Source organism: Crinia signifera, chromosome 4 (genome assembly GCF_055691185.1).
Source record: "Crinia signifera chromosome 4, ASM5569118v1, whole genome shotgun sequence".
Classification (NCBI taxonomy): Eukaryota; Metazoa; Chordata; class Amphibia; order Anura; family Myobatrachidae; genus Crinia; species Crinia signifera.
Genome location: NC_139220.1, coordinates 231,257,181 through 231,284,800, shown reverse-complemented (window position 1 = coordinate 231,284,800; position 27,620 = coordinate 231,257,181). Strand labels below are relative to the sequence as shown.

The window sequence follows — 27,620 nt, the reverse complement described above, 5'->3', positions numbered from 1 at the left end:
TCGCGGGAGGGGGGTCGCGGGGGTCCCGCGATTCGCGGGAGGGGGGGTCGCGGGGGGTCCCGCGAATCGCGGGAGGGGGGGTCGCGGGGGGGTCCCGCAAATCGCGGGAGGTCGCGGGGGGTCCCGCGAATCGCGGGAGGGGGGGTCGCGGGGGTCCTGGCAGAGGGTAGGGATGTGCAGGAGTAATGGTGGATGGTGGCTGTGGAGTAATGGTGGATGGTGGGCGTGTACTGTAGCCCTGGCTGGGCGGGGGGAGGTGATGTCAAGGGGGTGGAACGTTAGACACATGAAAGTGAAACTGTTCTACACAGGAACGTTCTCCACAGGGGTTGAGTGACAGATCTGGCTAAATATATAAGAGATAGTGAAATAGGGTATACACTATAACATGTCACATTGTATGCATGGTCAAACTGTGACCCTCCAGCTGTTGTGAAACTACACATCCCAGCATGCCTTGCCATAGTTTTAGCATTCCCTAATAGCAAAACTGTGGCAAAGCATGATGGGACTTGTAGTTTCACAACAGCTGGATGGTCATAGTTTGGCCATTCCTGTACATTATGCTGTTTGCAGCTGTAAATTTCTGCCTGTGGATGTGATAAAGTGTGCAAGTGTTAGCAGCTGCCTAGAAGTGAATAAAAAATGGCCACCAGAGCCATAGCAAAAGCACAGCAACTTCATCTAATTATAAAGCCCAACGGAATATGCTGCACTATATAAGAAACTGTAAATAAATACATGTGCAGATTGTCCTATACTCAACCACTCAAGTGAGTGGGGTTGAGATCGTTTGGACTACAGCAAGTTGGTTGACAAGCATTAAGTCGTCATGGGGAAAGCATACCTCCCAACAGTCCCGATTTTAGAGGGACAGTCCCGATTATCAGGGCCTGTCCCGCTGTCCCACCCGCAGGTGGCAGTGTCCCGCGGTGTGGGGAGGGCTGTTGGGAGTCCCCCCTGTCAGCTGCTAAGCAGCGGGGAATAAACGCTGTGCGCATGCGCACAGCGTCTATTCCCGCAGCCAGGGGGCTGGGGGCATGGCTAGAGGCTCACAGAGCCTCTGGGTCATGCCCCCATAGCGGCAAAATGGGGGCGTGGCCTCGCGGGAGAGCCGCAAGTATAGACCACGCCCCCAAATTAGGCCACACCCCCGACAATTTCGACACGCCTCCGGTGCGCAGCAGCAGCGCTCCGCCTGCGGACCTGGCAGAGTTGGGAGGTATGGGGAAAGGTCGACATGATTCTAGGTCGACGTGGGTTTAGGTCGACAGGTCAGTAGGTTGACACAAGCATTAAGTCAACAGTGTCTAGGTCGACAGTCAAAAGGTTGAGCCAGAGCTGTCGGATTTAATCCTATGATAATCCCCTACTGTATTGTTCTATGTATTGTATTGCAGCTGAGAACAATAGGTATTGGTTAGCCATGGCTCACTATGACTATCCAGAGAAAGCTAGTTGAAGAAGGCCATCTGTATATACATCCCCATGTCCTTGTATGAAGGTTACCCATACAGACATGTTCCATATACTGTACATATGAAGTTTAACTATTTATTTTATATTCCCAATATATTGGGATTGTGAGTAATTAAGGTATAAAAAAATAAAAACTTTTTTTTTTATGTAGACCTCTGTTTATTCCAACCCACGTCAATATTTTAAAGTGCCAAAGGAAAAGTTGAGAAAAATCAAGACGCTCCAGAAGTTTGAAACCTTGATGTGAATGCGAGCCTCTGGCATTGTAAGTAGTATATGCATACCCTTACACACGTTATTCACACAATTGGTGTGAATAACGGTTCAATATCTGGAGCAAATGACCTGTGAAAACATATCTTTAAATGATTCACTTTAAAATACAAAAAATACTGTATGAATTCCACTATACTATCTCAACCCCTCATAACAAAACCCTCAAAACTAGGGATGCAGTTATAATCCCGGCGGTCGGAATCCGGGCGTTCAAAATCTGTGTGCAGCGAGGAACCGGGCTGCACCCTGCGTGGCGATCCACGACCCCCCTTGTCGGGATTTTAAACGCCGGGATTCTGACCGCCGGGATTTCATATCAAACCGCAAAACTGTATAGTATGTAAATAAACAATTGTTTGCAGGTACACAAGCAGTTATTTCAAAAAAAAAAAAAAAAGAAAAACTGTGAAATATGCTGTTTCAGACTAAAGTGTTCATTTAGGCCTCAAAGAAACATGATAAACCTGTACACCAGTGGTTCCCAAACTGTGTGCCTAGGCACCCTGGGGTGCCTCAGGACACTTGCAGGGGTGCCTTTGGTTGGTGGACCAAGATCAATTCATATTATTTATGGTCAATGTACCAGGCAAAACCAGGACATAAGGAGATAAATCTGTGTGGAACTACAAGTACATTAGTTCCCGCTTAATTCCAAACAAGACCTAAAGGCTATAATACAAGTGGCGTTATTTTAACATTCTTGAAACAAATCAATTCAAGTACAGGCACTTTAATGGATACAAATTAACCCACTGAGAAGTGGCTATAATCTTTCCTTCAAAGAAACCCAGACTTGCATATATTTATGATTCTGGACATTACAAATAAAATGTTTATATAAATGGAAAATGCTCAAGGGGCTGAAGAATTTATATTAGATGTCTTTTATTGATACTTAATGTATTTTAATTGTTGATATTTTTACAATAAATGTAATTGAACTGGTATACATGCGCTCTCTTTAATTAGTTCCTTTATTGACCATATTGTTACCTCAAACCCTATTTGATCCTTATTTCTTTGTAAGGATATTCTTATGTCTTTCTATAGGGTGTGACGGCAAACATGATCTGCCATTCCAGAGAGGCACATTGAGATGGTGCCACGCCCCTTTAACGCCACTGCGCTCGCCACGCTTCGGGCTCGGTGGCTCGCTGCGCTCGCCACACTATATATTCTCAACTCCACACCGACGTGGATAGTAGGGGAATGAAAAGGTCGGAGGACGCGCACCGCCGCCCCTCGCGGGCTCGCTGCGCTCGCCACGCTTAGGGTTGGCCTCTATCGTGGGGTGGGGTTTACATAGTAAAATTTGGGGGTCCAGGGAATATTTTACATTGAATCCAATGTAAAATCGGGTCCCAGGGACCCGATTCACATTTGATTCAATCAAAAAATCGGGTCGGTCGCGTCGATCGCATCGCATGCGACCAAATCGCATGCGATGCGATCGAATCGATTTTTCCGACACGACCACCCCGATGTAAATCGGTGTGGCCGTGCTAGGAAACAAGTACCAAAATTACTTTGGGGTATGTATAATTATGGTGATCTAAAGAGAATAAAAGAGGACACTGTGGGGCATATTTATTAAAATAATAATTAGGGTAAATTCTCTAAAAATGTTTGCAAAAAGAAATGATAGATAGGGATTTTTTTCCAAAAATGTATAAATAGTCTGCTGCATTTCATAAAGGCATACTGAAAGTTTTAATACATGCATTTCCTGCCTCAAGGCACTCACTGGCCATACACCATATATTTCTGTCATTTGCCCTGATACAGTACCAGATTTTCAGTCCAAGGGGAGCAGTGGACCCTCGAAGCAGCTCGGACCCTATAGCAGCAACTACCCTTGGTAGTTACGACACTCAGTATTTATTTATTTACAGTTTCTTATATAGCGCAGTATTTTCCGTTGCGCCTTACAATTGAGTAGGTTCTAATTAATGCTAATTTTAAAATGTGCGTAACTATGGGCCTAATTCAGAGTTGTATACTATTGGACAGTCACACTGGGCATTCTCATATGCAAATGGCCCGGCCCGCTGGCCCTCCACACCCCCACCCACACACTTGGGTTTGTGCGCTCTGCGAACACCCCGTTCGCTGTGGCCATTTGAACCTTGCGTCTGCACATGCTCAGAAATGCGTCAAGCTGGCACGGGGGAGCGAAGGAACTAATTTATTTACCCCCTATGTCAGGGAATGCTGGGATGTGTAGTTTCACAGAGTTGGGAGTGCCATAGTCTTCCCACCATTGTTATAAATAACATTGAATACAGTACTACAGGTTCCAGGGGGATATTAATGAATGCATAAAAGTTTTCACTTTCCCAATAGTGGAATAATCCAGGACTGTATATACTTGACGACAGCCATTTGTCTTTGCAGGAAGGCAATGTAAACTTGGAAAGATAAACATTACATCATGAGCTGCTCCCTGATAAGCACGAGTTTCCATGCGTACAGTAAGCAGAACAGCACTGTTACCAGGCAATGATGAGGCACATGATGACAGACAGGGGCGTTGCTGCTGCTGCTACTACTACTGCAGCAGCAGGCCAGCAGCGCGTTTGGCTGGATGTGGCCGCGGCGGCCTCCGTCCCAGCTGACTCCCTGTCACACAGCCGCCGCTCCGCCCAGGGCCGCAGGTTCAGCGGGCGTTACGTAGCAGGGCGGCTCGGGGTGGAGTGTGGAGAGAGGCCGGTGTGGGTGAACGACCAGAACGGGTGCAGTCAGCGGCACTGGGAAGAATAAGATGGGCAGAGCTGCTCTCGGTCTGTCCCCAGCCCAGGCCAAGTAGCATAAGACAAGTGACAGAACTCGGGGCGCTGCTGACAGCTAGGCCCAGGAGCCATGGAGATAAACGAGCAGGTAAAGCCGGCTGTTCCCCCTCCCGTACCCACCGCTATCCCTGCGGCACTCAGCCCAATGCTGTGCTTCATAGTGTATATGGTGGTATGGTGCCCATCCTGTCCCGGTCACACTCAGGAGCCGTGCCAGCTGCCCTCTGTCTCCACACATATCCTGCTTGTGACCCAGAGCCTAATATTATGGAATTGTCAGAGAATGAGGACCCTTCTCCCTTCCTAATGCCTGTATGCCAGTGCATGAGTTCAAGGGAGTTCGAAAGCAGTTAATGGGTTTCTGTTGTATTTTGTTCGTGTTTTCAATAACTATGGTGTTGAAGGTTTAAAATCACATGTTAACTAATGATGATACTAAGGTAGTGCTTCCCAAACGTTATAGAATCTTCTACTACTTGGGTGGAGCTCCAGTTATTAAAAAAATTGCAATGTACATTTTCAGGAACATTTGCCATAAAACTACTGGAAAATGTCTGAAAGTTATTTTATTCGCTCAGCGTAGGAATGCCTGGAAGCATATAACTGGATTTGAACCTGACACATGTTCTCTATAGAAAAGTTCAAAATATCTTTGTCAAATTAATTGCATGATCTTACCACTCAACTACTTTTGTTCTTGTACGTAGCGCAGGAGTAGACAAAATGTATCACGTCAGACATATTGTGGAACTACATGTCCCAGCATATGTACTGCCACAATTTTCCTGTTCGTGTATGCTGAAACAGACAGGTCCTGACGGAAGTGCACTTTCAAAGCAGTTGGAGTACCATAGGCTTTCTACCTTTGATCTATCATATGCATTAGACTTTTGAGTGGAATGCAGTGTTACAATATAAAAAAATGCTATATCAATGACATCAGCCATGGTTTTATTGTTTCATGTGTTTATATTTTGTGAGTTAGAGAATTGCTGTAGCCAGGTATTATTTATGTACAATAGCAACATCAGTTAAGATGAACAGTACAGAGAGAATATTTGTCATTCAGGTTAGTTTCAGCCCCATTAGAGCTTACATTCTAAATTCTCTTACACACAAGCAGCAAACACACCACACTGCTTTATATATTTATCATCATTCATTTGACAGATTAGAATAATTCTAGTAAAATTGTTTATATCTTAGTTAAAAAAATAAAATTTTTTACTAATAAGATCAATTCTATTTTATGGGGGTATTCAATCTGGGATTCCAACTGTTGGAATCCTGTCCGTTTTCGCTGGATTCCTTCGCTAACTTGAGACTCGGAATTCAATGTTCCGAATGTCGAGAGTCGGAAAGTTCGTGGGTCGTTGAAAACAGCCTCCGGTTTGACAATCCATCCATTTCCGACAAAGCATATTCGACTTTAAAAATAATACGAATCTGACAGGTTTTAATACTGTTGAAAGCGGCTGCGGCGAGTGCTGATATTTCCACCTGTTGGGAATATGGCACAGATTGAATTACCCCCTATGTGTTCTAACAGAGTTTTACGAAATTTGGTCCACAAAAACATGGGTTCAACCCGGCTCGCTGTGCTGTGTAAACGGGTACCTTGGCTAGATGCGACCTGGACCCGCTCACTGCAATGCAATAGCGCACGCTCTCATCTCCCAGCGCAGGCTCAGGACCCGCCTCCAGTGACGTAATCTGCCTGGCATTATCCCGGGTGGGAACGTCGGTGTGGTAGGAGTCACAAATCTGGTGTTAAAAGGGGTATTAATAGTCAGTCAGTATGATGTAGCCATCTAAGCTTAAGTTGTGTACACACTGGCCAATATATATCAATGGACCGTCAGGCAATGTGTACCAGAGATATGTCTGTGAATGGCATAGTTCACATATATATCGCGTCGGCTGTGCATTATAGCCAGTGGTCGATATATCTAAATCTATTTCAGCGCATAATGCTGTGTGTATGGGAAATCCACTGACTGCCCATAAAGCGGCAGAAGTAGCCGTCAGTGATTGACAGCACAGTGGGCGGGCGCATGAGGCTGCCCAGTTGTGATGTCAGTCCAGATGGATCGGGCAGTGTGTATGAAAAACACTGCCTGGTCCGTCTGTAGATAGACTGCAGATACATTGCTTAGTGCGTACTGAGCATAAGGCATACTTAAAAGCTGGACTATTGCTAATCATGCAGATAAAGCACTTCCTGTTTCACCTCTTTACCGAGGCAAAGTAGCAGCGCTGAGATGTGTGAACATCTCAGATGCCAAAGTGCAATCACTGCCGGACCCCCACAGCACATCAGCCGATGCACTGACTTTCTCCCCTGGCTGGCTCACTTGGCATGTGCAAGATCTTGCTACTCATACAAGATTTCCTATGCAGTCTGGAGCTGGCAGAACGCAGTGTATGGGCAACAACACCTGCAACTGTTGATATCAATAGCTTCAGGTGTTGGAACGGCCAGTACTACTGATTGTTCCTACATTGCTCCACATATTGGCATGCTATCTTAGCGTTTATTCTAGCACCTTGCATCTTCAAAACCGATGCAGTCCCTCTTCCCTCCCCTGGGTTGTCATTCTCTGCCGCAGTGCTTCTAGAACAGGTCTGGTCTGCATATCTGTGATGAAATACAGAGCACATTGTGCTAGAAGCTTTAAAGTATGGAAGGACACTCCTAGCAGGAACTGCACAGGTTTTAAAAGATGCAGAGTGCTAGAATAGGCAATACTATCTTGTAGATGGCAGTGCCAATATCACCTCTGGAGCACACTTATTCTTACATGGGGAGAAGTGGTACCAGCACAGCTAATGGCGCTGATACAGTTTCTGTCCCATAATGATGCTTGTCACATCTACCACTGTGTTGTACATACTATAGAATTAATAATAATAAATGTACTATCTGACACTGTTTAATCTAATTATTTGTTGTTTGTTTTGATTATTTGATGATTATTGAATTATTTTTCTTGGTTTCATCTGTACATAATCACTGTATAATACTGTTACGGGTTAGCACTCCCATAACTTGTGCAAATAGATCTGGTTGCGCTTGTTTGAATAATAACTGTGTTTCATAGAGAAATGTGTTGTCGGCCTGTTCGACTACATGTCTATCATTCCATTAGTATAAGTCACCATTAAGGAAGCTAATTAAATGCAAAGCCTATAAATAGATTGTTGTAGCCTTCTATATGTGGCAATTAGTTTTGATTTCAAGGAATGTAAAGTGTTTCAGAAATGCGTTGGCAAAGCTCATATTATCATGGCTTTTCTGTAAGAATTTCAGAGATCATTTCTAAGAGGGACATTGTAATTTATGTACTTTTTGCCATTTCAGTTTTTTTCACTACTAAATAACTTTACAAGATAGATCATACAAAGGCGTACACATATTGACAGCTGAAAAGGTTAAGTGACAATAAACAAAAGGATTTGTCTGTATACTGTATATACAGTACCCTGTCCATGTGGGCTGTTTTACCAGCCTGTTCCTGCTAGTGACATCGTCTGTGTGCAGCTGTAAAAACAAAGGCGACACAGTTTGAGTTGGGGTGCAAAGTCTGTGCTTCTGTGTTTGCTGCTGTTATTAATACCTTTTAATTGTACATACTTCATTTCATTGTTTTTCTGTTAAGAGTAAAAAAAAAAAAAGGTACTGGTTTCCTAACACAGCGCCCAGATTTCCTACGTACGGCACCGTAGGGAAATCGCATCGCATGTGCCGTTTTATAGCGGCATGCGGTTTTTTTTTTACTGTCTTTTTTTTTCTATGGGCATTGTACCCCACTATATCGCATCGCATGTCCCGCAAAATCGCATGCGATCGCATGCAATTTTATAGGGTGTGCGATGCCATGCCATTAGGTATACAATAATATGATTCTATATTCCAAAAATAGGTTTAACGCACCCCCCCACTATCCACGCCACCCCAAAACGTGGCGAGCACAGCGGAACGCGTCCTCCGACTTTTTCATTACCCCACTATCCACATCAGCGTGGAGTTGATTTTATATAGTGTGGTGAGCCACCGAGCCCGAATCGTGGCGAGCGCAGCGGAACGCGTCCTCCGACTTTTTCATTACCTCACTATCCACATCGGCGGGGAGTTGATTTTATATAGTGTGGTGAGCCACCGAGCCCGAATCGTGGCGAGCGCAGCGGAACGCGTCCTCCGACTTTTTCATTACCCCACTATCCACATCGGCGTGGAGTTTATTTTATATAGTGTGGTGAGCCACCGAGCCCGAATCGTGGCAAGCGCAAAGGAATGCGTCCTCCGACTTTTTTTTCATTACCCCACTATCCACGTCACCGTGGAGTTGATTTTATATAGTGTAGCGAGCCACCGAGCCCGAAGCGTGGCGAGCGCACGCGTATTACTTGACATGTATTCCACGTCCTCTCACAATATATAGAATCAACTCCATGCCGACGTGGATAGTGGGGTAATGAAAAAGTCGGAGGATGTGTTCCGCCGCCGCAGGGCTCGCTTCGCTCGCCACGCTTCGGGGTGGGTGGGGGGGGGGTGCGTTAAACCTATTTTTGGGACATACAATCATATTATTGTATACCTAATGTCATGGTATAGCACCCCAAAAAAATCGCATGCGATTTTGCGTGAGGTGCGATGCCATGCGATGAAATGCCCCTGGGGACATAACAGCAGTGAATAAATTAACTTAAAAATCGCATCGCATGCGATTTTTCGGGAGATGCTATGCGATGGCCTGGGGACATGAAAGCAGTGAATAACTTAACTAAAAAAATCACATCGCATGCAATGCGATTTTTTTTTTTTGTTTGTTTTTTTATTTTTTTTACGGAAAATAGCCCTCTACGCAATTAATGTAGTGGGCGCCGTGCTAGGAAACAAGTACCAAAAAAAATCAGTTTCTAATTTGCTCCAAAAGTGAATAAAAAAACTAATCTATAGATATAGATGTGTGTGTGTGTGTGTGTGTGTGGCCTTATGTTTGCATTTCTCAAAATGTTGTGTTACGATAAAAAGTGTGTGTATGTTAACTTGCAGTGTATGATATCGATCCTATTAGGCACGAATGGGGAGAGTTGCAATGCAACTTGCCCCAGTTTTGCAGAATTCTCTATATGTTTGTATGGGGCTACAAATAAAAATCTGCGATTCAAGATATGTGAGGCTATAGATTCCCTATAGATTGTAAGCTTGCAGCAGGGCCCTCCAACCTCTATGTCTGTCTGTTTGTTTTACCCAGTTTGTTTTTTCAGTGTTGTCATCAGTTGTAAAGCGCAATGGAATCTGCTGCGCTATCTAAGAAACTGTAAATAAATACAGAAATAAATCCTTAATCCATCTTCAAGGACACCACCAGCTAAAAGAATGGACCACATGTCTTTATTGAACATTCTGCAAAAAGAGACGCTGTTGTAAATGGTTACATAGTCAAGAGAAAATAAGTTGTCTTTTTGACAGTAATATTGCAGAAGTGATGTCAAAGTCTGTTTAGAGGTCTCATATATTCAGATAAAAATTAGAATGGCTTATGTGAATCAATACAATTTTTTTTCTAATGCAATAATATGAATGTTCTGAAAAATTGATATTAAATACTGTACATGTGCCGTTCCAGTCTACACCAGGTTTAGGATGGGCTGATTCTCTGAGAGGCTTATTTTTGTAATCTCAGAGATGACCCAAACAGACATAAAACATAGCTTGGAAAATCTTAACGCCAGAATTGATTCACTCGATGCATCACTTCACTTTTTTTCCCACATTTTGTTATTTTACAGCCTTATTCCAAAATTGAATAAATAAATTCTTATAATTTTTTATTTATTTATTAAAAATGAAAAAAAAAATTACGAAATCACATGTACATAAGTGCATAAGTACATGTACATAAGTATTCACAGCCTTTGCTCAATACTTTGTTGATGCACCTTTGGCAACAGTTACAGCCTCAAGTCTTTTTGAATATGATGCCACAAGCTTGACACATCTATCTTAGGGCAGTTTCGCTCATTCCTCTTTGCAACATCTCCCAAGCTCCAGCAGGTTGAATGGGAAGTGTCAATGCACACCCATTTTCTATCTCTTCAGAGATGTTCAATCGGATTCAAGTCTAGACTCTGGCTAGGCCTCAAGGACATTCACAGAGTTGTCCTTAATCCACTCCTTTGATATCTTGGCTTTGTCCTGATGAAAGGTGAACTGTCGCCCCAGTCTGAGGTCAAGAGCACTCTGGAGTAGGTTTTCATCTAGGATGTCTCTGTACACTGCTGCTTTCATCTTTCCCTCTATCCTGACTAGTCTCACACTTTCTGACACTGAAAAACATCCCCTTAGCACGATGCTGCCCCCACCATGCTTCACTGTAGGGATAATATTGGCCTGGTAATGGGCAGTGCCTGGTTTCCTCCAAACATGACGCCTAGCATTCATACCAAAAGTTCAATCTTTGTCTCATTAGACCAGATAATTTTGTTTGGAGTCCTTCAGGCTGGCTGCCATGTGCTTTTTACTAAGAAGTGGCTTCTGTCTGGTCTCTTTTTACTATACAGGCCTATTTGGTGGATTGCGGCAGAGGTTGTTCTCTTTTTTTCTTTTTCCACAGAGAAATACTGTAGCTCTGACACCACCGGGTTCTTGGTCACTACCCTGACTAGGGCTCTTCTCCCAGCATTGCCCAGTGTAGATGGCCAGCCAGCTCTAGGAATAGTCCTGGTGGTTCTGACCTTCTTCCATTTGATGATGGAGGCCACTTTGCTCATTGGTACCTTTTAAAGCAGAATATATTTTTCTGTACCCTTCCCCAGATTTGTGACTTAGGACAATCCTGTCTCTGAGGGCTACAGACAATTCCTTTTTGGAATTATGCTTGGTTTGTGCTCTGGCATGCAATGTCAAGTGTGGGACTTTTATATAGACAGGTGTGTGCCCCTTTCCAAAGCATGTCCAATTAACTGAATTTACCACAGGTGGACTCCAATTAAGCTATAGTTATGGTGCCCACACACGCACCGATCCCGGCGATGGGGTGCGCGCTCCCGCGGCACCTCATCGCACAGTACAAAAAGTATGTGCTGCACATACTTTTTGTACTAGCTTTTTATCACATCGCATGCACAAGGCATACAATGCGATGCTATGTGTGCTAGTTAAGCACAGAACGCACGCCGGGATCGATGCGTCTGTGGGCACCTTTACATTTCAAAGATCATCAGTGGAAACAGGATGCACCTGAGCTCCATTTTGAGCTTCAAGGCATAGGCTGTTAAAACTTATGTTCATGTGATTTCTTAACGTGTGTACACACCCATTGATTTTTACTTTTTGATTCGATTTGGCCTTTGCTTTCCATTCGATTTCACATTCGATCTGCACTTTTGCATGCAATATCCATTTCGATGTGCGTTCAAGGCACAATGTACACATTCAATTTTGCTGGATCGAATTCGATATTTCCTTGCCTGCAGTCTTGGTTTTTTGTTTTTTTTCCAATATAGAAAAAAGGGGAGCACGCATTGAATCGACTGTGGATTGAAAGCACCTTAAAAACCGTTTGATTACGTTTCACTATCAAAATCGAAGCTTGTGTACACCCCTTTATTTAATTTCATTTTTTATAAATCTGCAAAAATCTCCAATTTTTTTTTTCCATTTTGGTATATATTTATAATTGAAAGTCACTGGTTTTTAATAAGTCCTAAAATTAACAAATTGAATCTCGTGTAACAACGAATGAAAGAGGCGATTGTCTCATAACAGGATATGAATAAACCCAACATAGAGAAGCCTTATGTGAAAAAGTAGTTTTCCACACTGCAACATGTCACAGCAGTTCGATCCGCACTGCACAATGTCACAGCGAAAAAATGTAAGTGGTACAACAGTACTACCAGAATTAAAGCAGCATTTACTGTACTTAAAATACAGTTTATTTTTATACAATAAGATTGCATATATTGTGACAAACCCCTGAACATCGCTTTGAGCGCCAGTGACATTTGCTGGCATCTAAAGTAGTAATTATAGAATTCAAGTATGAATGAGCTGACAGTCCCGAGGTACAGTAGATGTAATGGCCTATAGCAGTTAAGGTCATTCCATTCTATGGGCCTTATTCTAGTTCACTCTTTCTGACAAAATCCTTCTTAGAGAGACAAAACCATGTGCACTGCAGGTGGGGCAGATGTTACTTGTGCAGAGAGAATTAGATTTGGGTGGGGTTTTACTTCAAAGTGAGATCTATATTGCAGTGTAGAAATAAAGCAGCCAGTATTTACCCTGCACAGAAACAAAATAACTCACCTAAATCTAATTCTCTCTGCACATTTTACATCTGCCCCCCTGCAGTGCACATGGTTTTGTCCATCTAAGAAGGATTTTGTCAGAGAGTGAACTAGAATAAGGCCCTGTGTGCTGTGCCTAGAGTTCAGATCCTGCCAGTCGCACCAAATTTTTTTTATTTCAATGTACATTTTTTTTTATTTTTTTTATAGAAATGTATTCTACAGTATGTATTCTTTTCTTCTGCACATACTGCCCCAGTGTTAAAATCCTGGTAAAAAGATTACAAATTGTGGCGAAAAATTGTTAAATAAATCAAAATGGTGAAAAACACTTGAAAAAGTATTGTAGTGTGTACATTAAAAAGTAGAGAATAGCCCGTTATCTCATTGCCAGTCACTGGAAGAACATGAACACCCCCCCCCCCCTCCCGGCAGCAGATCATTAATAAAATTTGGGACATTGCTACCATGGAAAAAATTACAATTTACCTTCATAACGCTTCCCACAAATTCCTCCTGATCTGGTCTAACTGGTTCAGTTATAATGTCACCACCCTACAGGATCCCCACTCCCACTCCACTTCAGACCTCTTGCTCTGAATAACTACTAATGCTATGATGAAAACGTCACTGTTCTTCGCCTAATCTGTGTAGCCGTTTCTAGGACCCGGACTAGGTCTCTTCTCGTATCTCTATCACTTTCTCTGCCCTGTACCTACTATTAGGTGCACCTTCTCTATCTCTCCCCCCTTGTTCAAGAGTATCCAAATTTTTGATTAATTCTCTTGACCGAGTAAATGGTTATTCTGTAATATTCCAAATCCTTAGCTGTTAATTTGTTTAAAACAATCTGTTAAATTTGAGCAGCTAATTGTACCAGTGCCATGCCACAGATATCATCTTGTTTGCCATGTACATTTTATACCTATTGGGCCCTACACACATAGCGATGTGTGCAGGGCTACCTAGCTATGCTAGGTCGGGCTGTGCTGCGCCGCTATCGCATAGCACACAGAGCTGACAGCCCACACACAGAGCGAGCTGTCAATTCTGTGTGCTAAGCGAGCAGACTGCGCCAGTGTTCTCCGGTGGGAGAACCCTGCCGATGCTGAGATTGATGGACACTGTCCATCAATCTCGGCCAGCGATAAAGACGCGCGGGGACGCGCCCTGCTGCCGATATAGCCCCCACACATACACCGATGTGAGAGCATTTGCTAAGCGACTTTGCCAAACTAAGCAAAATCGCTTAGAAAATGCCTTAATATCGGCTTGTGTGTAGGCCGTATATGACTCTTGTAAGCATATATTTGCTCTAATGTTTACTTACCTTTTTGAAAACAATAAATAAATGCATTAAAAAAAAAAGTTGAGTATACAGTTTTTTCTCTTCCTCCACTGAAATTAGGTTTCATGCCGGTTGTGGAGAGTAGCCAAATAAAGTTTAATGTCTGGGGGCAGGAGCAGAGCTGGTGTATGGGAGAAACTGACCGGGTGTTTTTTTTTTTTTCCGCAACCCAAATTATTTGCACAAGTTAAGTGGAAACACTGCCTACTGTACATACAGGATAGGCAAGTTGTTCTAGTCTCTATGCATGGCATACTGTGCACTTAACCACTCGGCCATTAGGGCTACTGTACTGCAAGCCTGTCGGCTAATTGACACTTGATGTGCCACTGTGTAGACCAGGCATGGCCAAACTGTGGCCCTCCAGCTGCTGTGAAACTTCTAGTCCCATTATGCCTTGCTACTGTTTTGCTATTAGGGTATGCTTAAACTATGACAAGAAATAGATTTGCCATGCCTGCTGTAGACCAAAGCACTGTTTTTTATACGCCATTTGCATTGTGGCCTTTTCCTCAGAACTTTTTTTAACCCACACAACTGTCCACAGCTTCATACACCTCGTGAATATATCTAGTATACTAATCTGCCAGATCCCCCTGAAGGATGTGGGGTTTAAATCTCTTATGAGCATTTCCTAACAAATAAAAGAATAACACTGCTCCTCACCTCGATGGGGGGGGGGGGGAGCTCAAGTGTGGTGCACCGTTGGCCATTTGATGACGCCCAATGGACCTATTGCTCCATTTGTGCATGCATAGCTGCTGGCGCTGACATTAAAGTTATGCTGTTTCATCATTTTCACAGGCTGGTAATTAGTATATACATAATTAATTGAAAACCCAATATAACGACACTTTTTGAAAAGTCATTTTTGCTTGGTTTTATTACTACATTGTATACTTTTTTGACTGGTTTACACTATATTAAAAAATTGCTATTCACCAAGTAGAAAATGAAGTGTAAGTGATAAAATCTGATGCAGGAAATATAAAATGAATTTACATAGAATTTGTGTACGTTAATCATTGCATACACAATACACTGACGTGCCAAAAGTCACAAGATAAGCAGTATGTAAAGGTAGTGGGTAGATGGCGCCACCATGCTATGATGTCTCAGAAGTACCCAGGCCTGAATCTGACATCCCATGTGTCAGTTTAAACCCCGGCTAGGCTGTTATGGTGTCATGTCTGTACTGGGAATACCTATTGGTACTGTATTACCACCCACTGTGGACAACCTGCGTTTGTGGTAACAGACAAGTGACACTGGAGCAGATGTATTAAGCCTGGTGAAGAGATAAAGTGGAAAGTGATACCGTAACTCCTTACCATAATTTTTGAAACGCAGCTGATTGGCTAGTGCGTTATCACCTTCTACTTTATCTGTTCACCAGTCTTAATGCATTGCTTCATCTGCTCCTTTGGCTCAAATCACATTCAATGCTGGAGGTACCAAATGCTTATCTAGCACATCAGTGCAGTGTTCTTTAGCTTCCATGGGATGTGTTAGCAAGAGACCCACCACGTTACCAGAATCCATTGTACAAATGGCCTCATCTGGGCTCTTGACATTGCTAAATGGACCCTTGAAAACTGACATGTGATGTGGTCCGGTGAGTCACAGTTCCAGTTTTTTTAAGCTGGTGGTAGGGTTCAGGTATGGTGCAGACCCTATGAGACCTTGGATGTTAGTTGTCAACAAGGCACCCAGCAGGTTGGTGGTGGTTCCATAATGGTCTGGGGTGTGTTCACATGGTATGGGTTGGGTCTGCTGATTCGCTTGATCACATCATTAACTGGTAATTGCTATATTGCATGGACTGATGACCATTTGCAATCCTTCATGGAAATCATGCATCCCCACAGCGATGGTATATTCCAGCAGGATAATGAACCATATCATTGGTCCCAAGTTGTCCAGATATGGTTTGAGATACATTCTGAAGGGTTCAAATGAATTGTGTGGCCAAGACGTTTGCCTGACATGTGCATTTACTGTATATAATGTGGGGTCAAGGTCTATTCACATAGAGTTCCTGCACCTATAAATATTAGGGAGCTGTGGGAAGCTATTTGGATGGAGCGGGTCAACATCTCTCAAGAGGTCTTCCATTCACTTGTGGAATTGATGCCACCTCGAATTGCTGTACTTTGCCGGGCTAGAGGGGACCTGTCTGACACTAGGCACCTATCCCATGACTTTTGACACTTCAGTATACTGTAGATTGCACTTGAGCATTGTCCTAAAATGAACGGATAAATGCATCTGGTAGTGAGAATGTTACAACTGCAAATGTAAGTTGTAGTAACACTACTATAGCCAAGTCATTCACAGATCAAAACAAATATTGAATAAAGCTATATTATAATGCTTTTTAACTATTAAGTTTAGCTCATTTGGTTACAGACTCTGATAAGCCATACAAGTACAAATAAGACCACTGTTTTATAGCTCACAACTCTATCTGTTCCTGCCCAATAATTACTGGTGCAATGAGTTTGCTGTAACGTAAATGGAAGACAGTAAAGGGTTAATTTTATTATTAATCAAGGATGTGTAGCAGTTGATCTTTGTAAATTAGGGATTTAGGACCTTATTCTGATTGACTTGCAAGGCTGTGAAATTCGCTGCACAATGGAATTATCAGACTCTGCTGCCCCCCCCCCCCCCCCCCTTGCTCACACGAGCACCCGCACGGCTACGAATGGATGACTTACATAATTATTCATTCGCAGGCGGGGAGAAATCATTCGATGTTCGCCGACCATCGAATGATCTCTCCAGTGCTCGCAGTTCAGAGATACCTATATAGTGGCTCTGAACTGCGGACGCCCTGTGCGAGGACAGGGCGGGCAGCTCACATCTGTTGATATCAGCTGCCTGCCCCCCGCATAACCGTCACTTCCTCATTAGCCTGAGAACGCCCATGAAACGATGAGCGCTTCCATATGCTAATGGGGCTGCCTGGTGCCCCCCGCATGCACCTGGCAAACCAAATGTTTGCCGCAGGTGCACGCACCCTGTGTCTGTACCTGCGCAAGTGCAAAACATTGGTCACACGGAGGACCGAAAGGATATGAATAAGGGCCATAATGTGAACATAAAGAGCACTGGTCAGTCACATGATTATGATCAGCAGCTCAGTAATTAGATAACTGTTCCCTTTTTATATGTGTAACATCCTGCCACCAGATCAATGTATTCACCAACTGGAAAGGTTTCAGCTCCGTGCAAAAGGTTGGGCTGTTCTTGTGTGACTTCTATCCTTTTCAACAGTGTTTACTGCCAAGCTAGTTCTTCCTAGACATAGAAACCGTGTTTTAGTCATTAGTAATCTTCACATGACATCCAGATGTTAAAATTCCTTATTGATCATTGTAATAACAAAACAAAAACTTTCTGGAACCTGACACTAGTTGTGCCCTGATCATAAAAGCCACTAGATACATTATATTCAGTTTTTAATCCAACAGTACCATTGCTTTTTACCCCTATATTTGATTTTGTGGTTTCATCAAATGATCATTTTAGGATCTGCACCCGTTGCTTATGCCTGAACAGATGGTACCTGTGAGCTTTCCCATACTTTGAAGCCCAACCTCCATATTTGTGGGTTCTCTCCCTAGCCTGTTGTATCCTTATATCCAGCGAGTAGTATTGTTGCGTTGGACTCCCACGAGTAAGCCTCCCATCTCCCTTTGCATTTTATCTTTCCATTACTATAAATTGTAGCTATGCAGCCATATCGATTGGTCATATTGTCACAGGGGAAGCGCCTACTGTTTAGAGATACTTGCAGTGTTATAAATAATTAAAGTTCTAGCTTATTGCCACAACTGGTGTGTGCATGTTATGTAATTATCGACTGCCTTGACCTCAACCTTGCTTCATATTTAGAAGTAGTAAAACTCAACAACTGGCTATGATGAATTCAAAGGGCGGTATTCAATCGGCCGAAAACAAGCCATCCTCGCCGTCTAGCCCCCTCGACAGCCGCTTTGAATATCCCCAAAAGCTGCTCCTATAAAAAGGTATTTCTATTGTCCTATATCAGTGATTTTCAACATTTTTACCTTGCGGCACACTAAATAAGATTTTAAAATTGCCAAGGCACTCTATGAGATCCCCACAGGGAAAAACACATTGGCCCACACAGGAAGAAAAACAAACCTATTGGCCCCCATATTAAAAACAATCACACTGGTCCCTACAGGTCACAAAAATAAAATACATTGGCTTTTTACATGAAAAGAAGAGACCAGTAAATAACAGTTGAACTGGTGGTGGTTGTAAACTGGTTTGGGCATCTCTAGATCTGGGGGCACACTTGAGAACAGCTAAAGGCACACTAATGTGCCTCGGCACAGTAGTTGAAAAACACTGATCTATATAATACAAAAATAACTAAAAAAACAGACATGTTTCTAAGGTTATAATAACTTTACCACATATCTCATAAAAAAAAAAAAAAACTCTGTAAACTCTCCAGGTTACCGGTAAATATCCTGAAAAATTTCCTGAGTGTCTTTCCTGGGGCAGAATGTGACACCACAGATGTGGGAAGGGGAGTAGTGTGCTGGAAAGTTGTTTTTATCCAGAATTAGGACACTGCTGCGCATTCACTGGTGGCAGGCTTGCAGCAGTGTCTGACTACGTGGGATACTGGCTCTCACTTCTTGCCTCACTATGTAGTGGTCACTCATCCTGTCACCAAACCTGAAATCTGGTCACTGCATCATAGGAGCTAACCCACCATGCTTTGATCACCCTCCTGGAGTGTTCATTCTAGCACCTGCCATTTTTGAAAACTCATGCTGTTCCTGTTCCCTGCCTGGAGTGTCGCTGTCTGCTGTGGTGTTTCTAGCACTGGTCTGGTTTGCATATCAGTGCTGATATACAGACCACACTGTGCTAGAAGCACTATAACAGACAGCGACACCCCAGGCAGGGAAGAGGAACTGCATGAGTTTTCAAATATGTCGGGTGCTAGAATGAACACTATGATGGAGAAATAAAGTTCTACACTACTCCTAGGGAGGCAGCATTGTGGCTGTACCAATGTTTGCCATGTGAAGAGCTTTAGCTAATGACTAACTTCTATGTTCCTTGTCTGGAATCTGCTGCATGTAATTATTGCCTAACATCCCTCTTATTTTAGTTCTCTCGCGATGGTACCCTTGCCTTGTTTACTTTGATCATTGACATGCCGGTTGCAAATTGAACATTATGCGGAGTGATGTTTTATATCTATACAATGGTGTGTCTTACAGGCACAAGATATTTTCACATATGGATCTCTGCAGGGGTACTGCTTTTGGGTATCATAGGAGATTGCTTTGGGCAGTGCGTCTGGAATCCCATCTTTTCTAATGAGCACTGTGTTTGTCATGCTACTGGGGAACCTCCTCTAAACTTGAGGACTACTCTGTTCTGTTGCCATTATACATTTTGGCCAGCATGGTTGATAGGGTAAGATAACCTGTATCCACCTTGCTTAGTTAAAAAAAAAAAAATCTTCAAGGAAGGGGAAGTTTAGTTTGGGAATTAAGTATGCCAAGATTGGGAGATGGTGTACAGGGTGGGGGTGTTGACAAGGTATGGGCAGTTATGCTTTGCCTACATCAGGGGTTCCCAAACTTTTTTGACTCACGGCACCCTGAAGCATCAGAATTTTTTTCGCGGCACCCCTAGGCTATAGGTTTCTCATTGAGAAATTCAGAAACAAATATTAAATTAAATAAATTGTGTTTATATCTCATCCTTAGGATCAGTTATGTTGTAATGGACAAAATGTACTTCTGTTTGTCCATAATTTTACTATTATATTGGATATAAAGAACTTGAATTGGTCCTGGACCATCAACCCAGGGCACCCCTGCAAGTCCCCCAAGGCACCCCAGGGTGCCACGGCACACAGTTTTTTTTTTTTTTTTTAATTGTGTAGTTTTTATTTGAAATTTTAACCATTTACATAACCATGTTCAGAGGGCATATTGATGGTGACGATACATATATGAAAGGTGGAAAAAAGCACACAGACATTATCAGATCTGGGTGCATACAAAGGAGGGATAAACAGTTAAGCAGAGGTAGCAATAGGACATAGAATAGCACTCCGTTCTTAGGATAAATATACATACACAACATAAACCCGAAGGCGCCATTCGGGTAAACATTCAAGGATAGGAGCATCAGGATTCAGATCTGTCCATATATCAAGGCAAGTGCACCCAGACATTTGGTGACAAAGAATAGATAAAAAATAAAAAAAATAAGAAAAAACACAGTGATGTATCGCAATGTCAACAGGATATGAGAGAGGGAAGAGAATAAAGTAAAATTATGCCCATCCGGATACTTGACTACATTCTAAATATGAAATCAAAACCTCCCTAACTGCCCGCTAGACCCAAAGTAAAGCCCCCCAGAACCCCCCACCCTGTATGACCTAACCCCAACTCTAGGTATACCTGGATCCCGATCAACTAACTAAGCTAACTAACTCTAATATCTACCCCACTATCTACAATATACTATAAGGAGGAGTAAATCAGTGGCCTTTAGCTAACACAGAGTTAAGCTAATACTTACCAGAAAATCTGATTTACCCCAACCACCCACCCACCCACCCAACTAACTAACTAATGAGGATTATAGATCGGAGAACTGACAGGGGCTATATAGGACACATGAATTGACTGGGGCAAATATTTTGCACTTTTGGGCTAGCTAGCCCAAAGCTAGTAGCATGGGGCCATATACCACCAGGATAAAGAAATTAGGAATACACAACAAGCAGTAGGTTAATGGCCCTAATCAAAGCTGAGCTACCCCAACTCAGGTTGCAGATTTAGCGCACATAATGTAGAGATATACAGTATAATAAGAGGCTACATCAGAGGATATGGAAATCAGGCCGGCCAGGTTCTTAGTAATAGCAGTGTTAAGTATAATTATCTTCTATTAATCAGGCCAATATTCAGCTTCATTGAAGGACATAGACAGAAAGCCAGTAATGGCCCATCGCACATGAGGAAGAACAGGAGAGTAATCAGCATTTGTTCCATCACGATCCTGAGGATATTCAGATGAAGAGAAGATATATTGGAGCACAAAGTCCAGACACAAGCCGTGGAACCTAGGAGTTATATATATATTCTGGAGACAAACAGGAAAGGAGTCCTGGAGAATAAAGCAATCTGGGACAGTCTCACAACAGAGGATTGGACGAGGCCATCCCATGGGAGACAACACTCCGTCGAGGTCAATATCCAGAGAGACAAAAGGAGCTACGCTACCAACATCCGGAGTTACAGAAGACCTCTCCACCTGGCAATCAGCAACAAAGAAAGTCTGTGACTCTGTCAATGTGCAATGCCTGGGCACAGAGCATATAGGCATGGGGGTCACATTATCAATTTTATTATTAATTCTCTGGGTGGACTCCTCAATAGCCTTAATGAGCATTTGTACAGAGGAAGGCATGCCTATGATATCAGCAGTATAGTCCTCCAGAGAAGTGCAAAGATTACTTGGTGGTGGCTAGCACACCTCCAAGCTTCAATTGTAGATAAGAATCAGTGTACCAGGCCAATGTAACAGGCACCGAAGAAGGCTGTGAATGCAGTGAATAATGGCACCTGATACTGCAGTGTCCCTCAGATCCAAGATGGCCGAAGCCTGCACCCCGTTCCAGCAATGTAAGGCCGCGGTGTATCCGGAAAGTGGGGCAGAATCCCTCCACTCAGGTCCTCACAGGGCTCCGCATAAGGCACCAGACGTGTGAGGAGACTCCCAACAGCGCCACCGGCGCTCACCGCCGCAACCGTCCGACAGCCACAGCCGAAGTCACAGGAGGGGGGAGCGATCAAAGATGGCGCCCGGCAGCAGAGAGCAGGGAGGACCCAGCCAGCCGCCTCAGACCGTGCGGTCCAATTCGAAGGATCCCGCAGGGAGTCGTCGGGGGCAGAGCTTCAGCCCAGCAGGATGCCGACAGAGAGGTCCGGGCAGGATATAAGAAGTGCGGCCGTCTGGAGCCGCAGTAACAAAATGGCGCCGGCTCACCCCACGATCAAGGAGGCCCGCAGCGGCAGGCTGGATATCCCCTCAGCGGTCGCACGGAGCCGAGACCGGAAACAACCAGGATGGGCCAGGAGGCTTCCCCCACCAACACAGGTAGTCTGGAGAGGTGTAAGTGCGCAGGATGGGCTTACAGGATATTTGGAGTGGGGAGCAACAGGAGAGCACGTCCACTCACTTGCCCGCCGAAGCCACGCCCCCCCGCCACGGCACACAGTTTGGGAACCACTGGCCTACATTATTGTTTGAAAATGATTCCTTGTGTTATCCCTTTCACTAATTTATGGAATTTGTGTGCTCTGTTGGATGGCATAAGTTTCTGTATATTGTTAGTGATGGTAACAGCTAAAATGCATGTTCTTACCTGGAACGTAAGGGTGCTTAATAACTGCATCAAACTATCTTTAGTTTTACACCACATTAAACAATATGTATTGGCCATAATATTCCTTATGGAAACACATTTAGTGGGTGGTTAAGTTTTTATCCATTGGGACAGAATAAGATTTGTCTGTATGTGGTGCACTGAAATAGTTATGGTGCCCATACACGTTGCTATTATTGCATCCGTTTTGTACTTTTAAAGTACAAAATGCATCTCATGTGCAATAATCGCACCGTGTACCAGCGGGGATGCGATGCGCGTCCCCGCAGGTACAATATTGTAAAGGACAAAAAGTATCCACATGCAGTACTTTCTGTGCTTCATTGCATCTCATCAGTACAGGAGTACATGCGATGCGATGTCCATTAGTAGCTATCAAAAATAAAAATAAATCGCACCCGCACATGTAGGGGCATCGCATCCCCCTACAAGTGCCAGAATCATACGGCACATTTTAAAGTACAAAACTTACAGCCCCATATCTGAACGTGTATGGGCACCTAAGGGAGGATAACCAATAAAACCCCATTTGAGATCCGGGTAAATTCGGATCTACACATCGCTAGTCTGAAGCAATTTGTTTTCTCTGCTATAAAGTCTTCCATACTCTGCTGATATCCTAATTTTCACATAGTGCAATTTAAACCAGTATATGACTTCTGTGCAGACAACGCATACCTATTTGTGAGAAGCATGAGTTGTGCACGCTGTATTTCTTAAGTGGCATACACACTGGCGAAATATATGGGCTGTTCAGTTCAACAGACAATCTATTGCTGGACCACTGGTCATTGTGTACCAGCCATATGTCTGAGCGATATGTCTAAACTGCGCTGTTCAGAACTATCTCTTCGGCTGTGCTACAGAGCCACATCATTGTGCTGTGTGTACAGGTGATCTGCCGACTGCGTGTACACCCGCACTCGAGCTACAGTAGTCATCGACTTCTTGATAGGCAGACACATGCAGATGTACCTGCCAAATTGTGATGTTAGTCCAGACAGATCGGGCAGCGTGTTTGGAAAACCCTTTGATCCATCTGTAAATATACAGTATCTGCTGAACAATTGATCTGCAGATAGATATATCTACTAATGTATACACAGCCTTTGCCACACATGCCATTGATGAACCCATCTTTAGGTTAGACTTTACAGATACTGTATATAGTGTTTGTGGGAAGAAGCAAGGATGATATTATGGTTCTTTTGAAAGTAATTTATTTCCACTGTGACATTAGCTGGCAGAAGGTAGAAAAGGATTACAGTAGTCATTTGTGGTCATGGTACATCAATATATAACACTGTTAGCTGTTCCCAGATACAAAGGGTCCCTAGGGGCAAATTTATTAAGCTCGGTGAAGTGATAAACTGTCTGTTTTTTTATCACCGGCCAATCAGCTCCTACCTGTGGAGTTACAGGCTTGGTTTGAAAATTGACAGGTAGGAGCTGATTGGCTGGTGATAAAAACCAGACAGTTTATCACTTCACTGAGCTTAATAAATCTACCCCCCAGTACCTTATTGTTTTATGAAGGGACTATTAAGTTTTATCTTGTATAGTTCATATACATTGATGCACAATGACATTTAATCCATAAGAATCCAGACAAATTACATGTTACTAATTAATAAAAAAAAAAAAATTGTATTATGCATGCCCACATTGCATGGGGCCCATTGGTGGATTTCAGCTTCCATCATTCAAGCAGTCTTCAGTATTCGTGTTTAATTTTAAGCATATCTCCCCATCATTATGTGACAAGCTGAAGACAAGTTTCTTTGTTTCCCACCCTAAAGTGCTTTAGAAAAGTTTCAATTACTACTGTTGGGGAGCAGGGAAGGATGTCTTTTAATGACATCCTTACAATTTATTGTTGTCATCAAAAGCACAAGGAATTTGACAAATGACATTTCTTTGTATAGCATCAGACCAGTACAATAAAACAGAAAATCACAGTAATGCAAACAAATTTTGCAGCAAAAAAAGACATTCTTGCTGTTCAGCTTGCACACAGCGTATGTAAAGAGCCTGTCTGAGAGAAGACTTGTGGGGTATCCAATTCGCTTTCATGCATTTTTGGCTGATTAAAATCGTCCTGATGTTGCAATTACTGACTGATGGTCATTGCCATTTTTTTTTATCGGCTGAAAATGGGCCTGCAGTCCCACAAAAACACATGGAACTAGGGATAAGTTCCCGATCCCTTGTGTTATTTTGAGTCTGGCGGCTGCTTATCAGAGATTATGCAGTCAAAGCATAGTGCCACTACTAATAGAATATCCCCCTCGGGTTCTAAACTAAGGCTGGGGCCACACATAGTGGCGCAGCCGGTCCCGTTCAGTGGGAGGCTGTGTGGGGTCACACACAGCGGTGTGAACAGACCCTGCAGAAAAGGATTCTGCCATTGTCCAGCCTTTTATCTGTATTTATGTCAGTGTCAGGAGATGCAGTTCCTTTTTGGCAACCGCATTAATATACCATTGAACATTCTGAGCAACTATAGGTTTTCTCTAATGTAAAATGGTGTGACTGATGGTGCAATTATGAGATCATAGCTCCAGCCATTGGGAATCTTCGTAGACCATGCATTGACTGTCACACAAGCAAAGTTTGCAACAGAGACTTCTGAAAAAGTCCCAGACTTTTCTGCATTAGCATCCACCTTTTGAATTAGGCCTTAAGTGTAAAATCCTGCTTATTGCTGTTGTGGCAAGGTGGTTTAATGCCAAAGCAAGAACCACAAAGTATTTATTGGTGTTTATGAAACAAACATAAACACATCTGTTTAAATGGGCATACACATGGAGCGACTTAAGCGCTATTTCAAAGCAATTTGACTACTTCGCTTAAAATGAAGCACAGATAACTCAATATGTGTACACCTTATAGCGATTTGGATGCGTGGTCCTATGCGTTGCTATAGCCTGCAAAAATAGACGGTGTCAGGAAAGACAAAACACTGCTCCGCACACATTGCAGGTGCATTGCATGTATGCTTACGCACCTCGATCAGCACAAAACTCAAGTCACCCCATGTGTATGGTGCTTAAATATTATTGAGATTCCCATTAATGAAAACCAAACCCTTATTTTAGCCATGTTGGTTTTATATTATTTGCTGTATTTTAAACGAAATTGTAATTCTTGGAAAACTCATTCTCGTAAAAAAAAAAAAAATGTATAATTTGTGCACTTATTGCATAATAAAAATGAGTGATATTGATGTTTGAACGTGACCAGCCCAAAAAGTGGCAAAATATTTTCAGCACATTGCTAAAAGCGAACTATGGTGAAGGGGATTGCATAAAATCGCCTGAAGTCAGTAGTCTTGTCCTATGTGAATGACTGCATTAAGTAGAACAGTCTGCCGGAGGGCTTTTTTTAAATCTCTTAATACACCCAAGACAAGCTTAGAGAGGTTATTTTTATTCATTAATGGATTACAGTAATTTCACAGAGTTAATCTTTTTAATATAACTATTAGTAGGTGTACTCTGAAGTGTGTAATGATGGCTTAGATCTGAACCATAAAATATCTGCTATTTGGAATCAGAGCTCTCAGTTCTGACCACTGTCCACTCCATACTACAAACTATTGTTCATCAAGTCACACTTTCTCAATATGTTGCCAACTTACTGTACCAGCGAACTTTTACATTTCTATTGAGGCTTCCATTTTTAGTCCTGTCTGTTAAATAACCAGGGATCTTGGTTTGTCATTAAATAAAATGCATTTTTTAACCCCTTCCCGACATTTGACGTACATTTACGTCATGGCCGGGATGTACTTCCCGACACATGGCATAAATGTACGTCATGACTTTAAACTGTCACTGCGTCTCGAGACGCAGTGACAGAGGGACGATGTCTGCTGTCCCTGACAGCAGACATGTCCCTGCATGCCCAGGGGGGGCTGCGATGTCGCCCCCCCGTCGGCGATCGCTGTGATTGGCTGTTCAGTGTGAACAGCCAATTACAGCGTTTTCCTGTGTTACCAGCGAATCAGACGCTCGGTAACACAGGTGTCAATCACCGCCGGGCGTCAGGGGGCATGAGGGGGTCATCGGTGACGATGACACCTCACCCCACCTGCCCCCAAGGCTGTGATTGGTCCGTGGGACCCACGGACCAATCACAGCCAAGGCGCGACATTTAAACTAACGGTGACTGCGCTGCAGACGCCATTCCGGTCTGGAATAGCGTGCAGAACGGTCACCGTGCCTGTCTGCCGTGAATACCGACCTGATCCTTGCTAATACTTACCTGATCCTTGCAAATACCTTACCTGATCACTTGATCACTGCTTGTAGCGTGCTGGACGCTTCCTGGATCTGACTTCCTAAGACTTCCTGCTGCTGCTGCTGCAGTGTGATAGAGAGAGAGAGAGATAGAGAGAGATAGAGAGAGATAGAGAGAGATAGAGAGAGATAGAGAGAGATAGAGAGAGATAGAGAGAGATAGAGAGATAGTGACAGAGAGAGCTATATTTTGTGTCTGCTACCCCCCCTTTTTGGGGGTGCAGGGGTTTTTTATATATAAATAACTGTCGCTGCTGCTGCAGTGTCATAGTGATAGATAGTGATAGATAGTGAGAGATAGTGATAGATAGTGAGAGATAGAGATATTTGTGTCTGCTACCCCCCCTTTTTGGGGGTGCAGGTTTTTTTTTTATATATATAACTGTCAGTGCTGCTGCTGCAGTGTCATAGTGATAGATAGTGATAGATAGTGATAGATAGTGAGAGATAGAGAGAGATAGAGAGATATAGAGAGATAGTGACAGAGAGTGATAGAGAGTGTATATTTTGTGTCTGCTACCCCCCCTTTTTGGGGGTGCAGGTTTTTTTTATACATATAACTGTCAGTGCTGCTGCTGCAGTGTGATAGTGATAGATAGTGATAGATAGTGAGAGATAGAGAGAGATAGTGACAGAGAGTGATAGAGAGTGTATATTTTGTG

At 43.2% G+C, this 27,620-nt stretch overlaps 1 protein-coding gene across 2 annotated transcripts in view; it reads left to right on the top strand.

Annotated features, from left to right (window-relative positions):
• Positions 1 to 4,340: 4,340 nt before the first annotated feature.
• Positions 4,341 to 27,620, top strand: part of SECISBP2L (SECIS binding protein 2 like) — a 61,557-nt gene continuing 38,277 nt past the window's right edge. The window contains exon 1 of one of the 2 annotated variants that reach the window (XM_083183943.1): positions 4,341 to 4,632. In XM_083183943.1, coding sequence (XP_083040069.1) covers positions 4,615 to 4,632 — 18 coding nt within the window. In that variant the 5' untranslated portion in view covers positions 4,341 to 4,614. The remainder of the gene's footprint in view (positions 4,633 to 27,620) is intronic. The other variant, XM_083183942.1, reaches the window with a different exon arrangement.